Below are 7,505 nucleotides of genomic sequence, written 5' to 3' on the forward strand. Positions count from 1 at the left end.
TCTAATTTTTGCTCGAGTTGTTGTCTCTTTGTCATATTCCCTATTTCCATTCACACAGTCTGCCACATCAAGACTTCCAATTACTTCTTACATACTTTAGCAAGTATACTAAAGATTGGTGACATTTCATGTTGCACTTTGTAAACACAGCTATTTCACAAACCCTTCCTCTCTTTGGAAGATTTATATTATTCAGATAGTTTGTTTTGTTTACCAACTGGCTCCCAGATATGATCTACAAGTTTCATCTTGTAGGGAATCTTACCAGGATAAACACACATGGATAGCGACCATATTTAATTCCGATGAAGACCCACAGTGAAGGTTTGGTAGTACAGGTTAAGTATATATACCGTTACTCTCTTAGAATTTCGAGGCATATTTAATGTTAAAAATATGCTGCACAGTTAGCCTATGAAAAAATAGTACTGCATTTAAACTTAACATTCTAAGACACAATATTTTATAGTAATAGTTTTAGTCGTTGAAGAATGAGTTCCTATGGAAAGTTGCATTACCTACCTTACCATATTTCATAATTTATAGATTGTATAAAATTGAGACGTGTCAAAGAGAATACAACCAGACCAAAGAAAAACAACAGAAGGCCACCAATGGGTCTTTCACACAGCGAGAAAATTCCGCACCCAAAAATGTATACTAGTTCAGTCATACTATAGTTTATTTTGACTCGAAGCATTTCATGTTTTTTACGGTGTAGTGTTTTTACTGTATACAAAACATTTTCTATTCAGAATGTAATTTATGTGTTTCTGATGTACTATTCAATGCAGATTTAGACATTCTTCATTCAAGGCAATCTAATAAAACTGATCCTTTTAGAAAAGGCATTGACATACAATTGCACAAGCTTAACACACTATTTCCATATATAGTGAGTTCTAGAGCACCGTCCCTTGATGAATATTGTCCAGTAGCAATGTTAACCCTTGCTATTGTGCATTAGTCATGAGGAGAATCACTATTGGAGTAATCTCGTGTATCTGTAGCTAGTTCTGAAGGATCCCCCTTGATGACCTTTGCATTGTTGTGATGAAGTCCCTCCCTACTGTGCACTGGTCATGAGGAGAACTACTGCAGATTGAGATACTATATTCCCGGTTCTATTTTTGCTATTTTTTAGTTTTTACGTATTTTAAAATAAACTTAATATCATATCCTTTTAATATTAAATCGGCCTCATTGCACTCAATGTCTCTTACTATAATTATATCCTACATTGCTCATATTATCAATTTATTATTTATGTATTACTTATTGTGTATTTCACTAATGTTTATATAATCATTGTATTATGATGTTTTTGTATCTTGCCTGACAAGGGCCCATGATTGGAAAAATAAAATAATGTCTAATGTCTAATGTCTAATGTCTATACAGCTTTAAAACGTTATTTGAAATACAGACCAGATAAAGGCAATGTACAAAGTATGAGGAAGTAGTAAAGATCAATATAAGGCCAATGTTGAAAGTATGGGGAAGTATTTTGTTATAATTTTAAAAATGTAGTCAAGGTCGTAAACAACTTCCATTTGTTGTTTGAAATAAATATGTATTTTTAGACTACTTGATATATAAATGTCAATGGTTTCAACAAAAAGGTATTTCCTAAACTAAAAGTTAAAATATAGTTACATAAAACAAAACAAAACTTATTATGTTAATTTTATACTGACGATTCACTATTAAATTTTAATGAACCATTATTAACTAATTACATAATTTCCGGTTTTTTTTCAGGTTTAAGAGTAACGCTAGAAATTAAAGATTTAGGGACAAAATGAATTTTAACAAAAAGCCACGTCGTTGATAGGTTGAAGAGTGCACAATTTTCAGAATGACGACACAAGAAAATTTGAAAACTACTACTTTAGACACAAGAAAATTGAAAACTACTACTTTAGACACAAGAAAATTGAAAACTACTACTTTAGACACAAGAAAATTGAAAACTACTACTTTTTTTTTTAGCTCCAAGTTAAAGGTCGGTATAATCAGCTAGACAAGACAATACAAGACATTAAAATTGAAAACTACTACTTTAGATACTGAAACCCATCTAGTGCTTCGCCAACAACTAAAACAACTAAAACAACTAAAACAACTAAAACAACTAAAACAACTAAAACAACTAAAACAACTAAAACAACTAAAACAACTAAAACGTATGTAATATCATTGTAATATATCATTCTTATAGTCTCTCATTTCTCTTTAGTTATTATTAGATGCTTGTTTTATGTAAAGTTGTAATATTATGTAAATGATTATAGGATGTGTGACTTAAGTAAGATAATGTCTTGTATTGTCTTGTCTAGCTGATTATACCGACCTTTAACTTGGAGCTAAAAAAAAATGTCGAATGCGTATATTTTGTAATTCATTTATTTCATTTCGCTCTTTTCATTTATTACTGCTCCTTTGTATACATTCCATCATTGTGATGATCTCGAGAGCCTACGTGTTTGTCCATTTGACTGAAAAACTGGCAGTCAGTATCTAGGTTGACTTGTAACTAAATAAAATTACAATCATTGTAAACCAATTTTAGTTTCTTTGACAATCTGTGTTAGAAATATTTAAACCAATTTATGTTGATATCGGGTTTTTTTTGGTATTTTGCAGACGACAGTTCAAATCCGTCACAGAATAATGAATTTCAAGAAAAAGAATTACCAATGGATGGACTTTTACCAGCCCCACCACCATTATCGTCAAGGAGGGAAAATCATTATAGCAAAGACGGTTCACCAAAAAATGACAATGCTCCTGAAATCCCTCCTAGTGATCTTCCACCTCCCGTTCCTCCCCGCAAAAAAAACAATATTTGACTCACTTAAACGCTGTCAAAGTGTATCACCACAGCAGCCAACAAGGCATTTATCTGGTCCTTTTCAAAACTTAAATGCAACTTTACCACGGTGTAGTGCCATGGAAAGGGAAAGACCAACAATAAATGTTTCTTCTGGTCAAGACTTGATAGTGTTTGACTCACTTCCACACTCTGTCATGGGACTGAAGGAATTACGACCAAGAATAACCGCTCAAGAGGGAAAGCAAAATTTCTTTAAACGATAATTTTTGTATTGCCAATGGTATCTTTTTTTCTTCCATAATTTAAATCAAAGTACTGAGGTACTGAACATCGGATGACTGCAACTTATATTTGATTATGATTAAATGACAAACACGTTTCTTCGGTACATGTGCACAGATATTTTAAAATGATGTTATCATTCAATAGCGCAAAGGACGTTTGAAGAAATTTCTGCGACAACATAACACCGCGGTATGCCCTCTCAATGTCACATCCGATGTAAAAATGAACTCAGAATTTTCAGGAGACGTTAGCAACATTTGTTTTGATTGATTCTTCTTTCGTTATATTAATATAGTTCATGCAACAATAGTTTGGTCAGTATTGCTTTCACTAATTTTGAGTATTCTTAAAATCAATTAGCATATACATAGAGAAAAAAAATTCTAATATCATATTTTGATTACCTTCAAGGGAGACGGGTTTATATAAGTTCTTCTTGTTTCATCTTATATAATTGTATTTTGTGCACTTTTGAAAAAATAAAATATTGTTTAAACTGATTTCAAACTAAGTAGCATTTTGTGATACAATTGTTGTGATGCAAATTTTATTTAACCAGTTTATTCAAAATTTATTAAGGGTGCTGCTGAACTCGATGTATCGCCTCCTTTGGCTGTTAGTCTCAGGCTGAACAACAATGATGTTTACTAAGTTTCAGGTTGATTGGATTTCAACTTCATCAAAAACTACCTCGACCAAAAACTTTAACCTGAATCGGGACGGACGGAATAACAGAAGAACCGAGGACGGACGGACGGACGAGCGGACGCACAGACCAGAAAACATAATGCCCATAAATGGGACATAAAAATCTCTGTTGTGTTGATCTTGTATTGCTGATCGTTTAGTCTGTTTGTTTCTCTCTATCTTCTTTAATTTTTGCTCAAAACATAACACAGGGTTAAAAAGAGATCCTTTTTAGGGGCTGGGCGATAACTCCTATAAAAAGTGACAGCCTACTACCTTGATCTTGTCTTGCTGATCACTTTTGCCTATATAATTTTCTGTCTTTCTATTCTAATTTTAAAGAAATACGGCACAAACGCAAAACATTGTAAAATTCATCATGAAAGGACAATAACTCTCAAAAGAATTAGGCTGACGATTTATGTAACAGAAATGTGCGAGGAGATGAATTTCATTACAGAAATGATTGTACTTTCTTTAATGTTGAACGGCTGAAATTTTGACAGCAGATATTTGTGAAGTTAAAATATACTACGAGTTTCTCTAATTAAATGAACAGCAACGACACATTTGTTCTTGTTTGCTTAGCTAAGTTTGTAAAATTGTAATGTCAGTTTACAAATAACATGTACCTTCCCATTTATTCGTGCATTTGTTAATACGTTTAATTTGTTCATGCATTATTTCATATTTGTTATATTGTTGTACTATCATGCCTCATGTGAGGCCTTTAGTGAAATACAATGTTTCAGTGTTTCAATGATCTTATTTGTAAAACTTGTCTTGTTAATTATTTTTGCAATTTAATGTTTCTCTGTATCTATAGTATAGTTTTCTAAGATATTTAGGCAAAAATTTAAAAAATGTAAAATATGAAAATATGGAGGATAAAAAAAATCAAGAACCGCCCCATTCCAAAATTGTGGTTATTTATGGTCAAGGTAGCTTATTTTTTGTTGTTTAAAATCAGACAAGTACAATGATTATTTAAAACCATCATTATCATCTATTTAAATTTTGTATTAAGTTATTTTCTAAAATTATAAAAAGACCAACCATAGATTTGTCCAAAGTTCCAGTCAAGGTGCTTTGAAAATGTCTTACTTTTTTTCCAATTTATGCCTTTCTGCAATTTTTTCACGAGGGTACTGGATCTTAACCCTCGGCTAGCGAAGGTTTCATCTCTGTACTAATGGGGTGTTGGAATATCTGGGCGGCCCCGATGTTTCGATGCATTTTATTTGCCAAAATTTATATATTTGAAAACAAAAGTTGTGAAAGTAATAATGAACTAATACAATGGTCCCTAAAATAGACATTTCATTATTAATAGACAGAGGGGTATAAATCTCGGTGAGACAGAAACCCAATGAAAAAAAAATGAAAAGAATTTTAATTTGACACACAGCAAAATCCAACATATATATTTACTATACCATATGTAACGGTAATAAATTACGTACTTATAGGGAGTATAAACATGTTTTAGATTTCAGTTCTTATGTTCAAATTTTAGAAGTCTTAGAAGTGTCAATTACCACTTGCAGTTGAAAGGGTAGATACACCTAGCAAAAAATCCCTTTAAATGAGCGTACTTGTATATATTTTACAGCGAAATGTGTTGAGGATGATTTTTTTTTTTTTTTAGGGTGCGATTTTTATGCAGATTTAAGATATAATTTAATGAAAAAATCTTGTGATATTTGTGAGACTATAACGACAGGACAAACTTTGTTTCTTCATGTCAAATGATTTACATGTATATATTTTAAGGGGAAAATTATTTTAACATAATTAAAGTTCATTAAACATGATTTAAAAAAAAGAAAAAAAATCACACTTTTTGTTTCGATCCCCGAAATGTTGCAATAATTTTAAGTCTCGAATCAATTAATTCAAACAGAAAGAACATTGTGTGGTTACCCAACAGCGGCAGATGAAAGCTTTCAAAATTATGCCGATAATCACTTGATCAACTTAAATTCCGAGTACTAATTAATTCATCGGCTTGTGATTACGCAATTCTTTCCACGCCCAGTGAGTTTCAAGTCACCCCGTGTATTGTACACAGATCGGACTAATTACCACTACTTGTGTAAAGTGCAATTAACAGATTAAAACAATACGACATTATTCGAGGACCAATGAAATGGCCGCATCTAAAAACTTCAATGGGCTATTATAAAAACGGGTGTTCTACTATTTTTGACATATTTCAAGCAATTTCAGTATGCTCAACATGTATATAAAAGTTAAAAGCGAGTTAATAACACCTCTTACAGTTGATACGGAATATGAATACGATTTGGATATGACAATGTTTCCGGGAATAAATGATCCTATAGCCAGACTTCAACCAACATTACTGATACACTCAAGAGGCGGTTGTGTCTGTAAACAAGATTCATATGCTGAATTGCAAGAATTAATAGGTTCGTATACTGTTAAACAGATATTGTATAATATATTTTTTACTTTATTACAAAAAAAAATTATTGAAAAAAAATTATTACGAGTTCCTATAAATAACGTTAGCACATGCCATAAAAACAATCTGTTTTTTTTAGCGAACTGTTGTGAAATACAAATTCACGTTTAAAACGTTTGACGCAATATAAAAAGAAGCTTTACACGATCTTACACTGAGTCTGACTTAGAACTATATGGTCTGAGGTAAAAATTAATTAATAATTATTTTCATTTTTTCATGTGAGGAAAAGTTTATAGTTAACATTTACATATTCAAGAAAATTGGCTTATGTAAACCTTCTTACCAGTATACTAAATATCATTTTCTGTTTTCAGAATCATGTACAGACTTAGAGTGCAACGAATCAGACAGTTTCATAGATGAATTTCTTGATGATAGCGATGAAGAAAACTCAGTTTACTCCTCGACACCATCAAACACAGATGATGATTTTTCAAACTGTTCTACTACTCTTAGTATCGATGATGAATACCTATATAACGGAATAGCATCGATCACAGACCTATTTACACCCGATATCACCACATCGTTACGAAATGCTGAAAAACAGACACCGGAGCGGACAACCTTGTCTCACGCCATTCAGAAGAGAGGTACAAAGCGCAGACTGTTCTCGGATGAAGAAAACAATCCTCCAGCTAAACGGAAGCAAGCATTTACATGTGATGATAGAGATCTGTTTTCAGTGCTAGATGGATTATTTAACCACAATCAATGACATTACCGGTATAAACTATATATTCATGTTGAAATAGCTATTTTATGATTTTTTATTATACTTACTTTATTCAAATGTATATTGTAGAATAGTGCGATGTGACAAATGGTGCTTCAGTTTTATGGTGCGGAAATTTTATATTACTAGTGCAAAATGTTTGTTAAAAGATTTTGTTATTGTTTATATGTTATGAAATAGTAATCAATAGTGCAAAAATAAAAAGTTAACAAACATACATATTCTTTTATTTAAAATCAACTACATTGGCGCACGGTCTACTATTTATGTGTTATTTTGGACTCTTGTGGAGAATTGTCTCCGACATTGGCATTCATACCACATCTTCTTATATCTTTTTAAATACATGACAAAAGGACGGAAGATTTTTTTGTTTATCTGTATATTTCTAGTTGAGAATAATTATGGATTTACTTTATTCGAACTGATTTATAGATAAAAAGATATCTATGGGAAAATACGTACACTAT

The 7,505-nt window shown here is 31.7% G+C and overlaps 1 protein-coding gene across 1 annotated transcript; it reads left to right on the forward strand.

Moving 5' to 3' along the window:
- The first annotated feature begins 5,937 nt into the window (after window positions 1–5,937).
- On the forward strand, window positions 5,938–7,199 carry LOC134709318 (uncharacterized). Its single transcript, XM_063569486.1, has 2 exons — window positions 5,938–6,240; window positions 6,614–7,199. The coding sequence occupies exons 1-2, from the start codon at window positions 6,039–6,041 to the stop codon at window positions 7,015–7,017; spliced, it is 606 nt and encodes a 201-aa protein (XP_063425556.1). The 5' UTR covers window positions 5,938–6,038; the 3' UTR covers window positions 7,018–7,199.
- The last annotated feature ends 306 nt before the right edge of the window (window positions 7,200–7,505 follow it).

The sequence above is a fragment of the Mytilus trossulus genome, chromosome 3 (assembly GCF_036588685.1).
Source record: "Mytilus trossulus isolate FHL-02 chromosome 3, PNRI_Mtr1.1.1.hap1, whole genome shotgun sequence".
Classification (NCBI taxonomy): Eukaryota; Metazoa; Mollusca; class Bivalvia; order Mytilida; family Mytilidae; genus Mytilus; species Mytilus trossulus.

What these genes read in the sequence shown, in the direction of transcription:
- LOC134709318 (XM_063569486.1), top strand. Translation starts at nt 6,039, where the DNA reads ATGCTCAACATGTATATAAAAGTTAAAAGCGAGTTAATAACACCTCTT. An exon ending in TGAATTGCAAGAATTAATAG is followed by an intron (nt 6,241 to 6,613) that starts GTTCGTATACTG and finishes TTCTGTTTTCAG; the next exon opens with AATCATGTACAGACTTAGAG.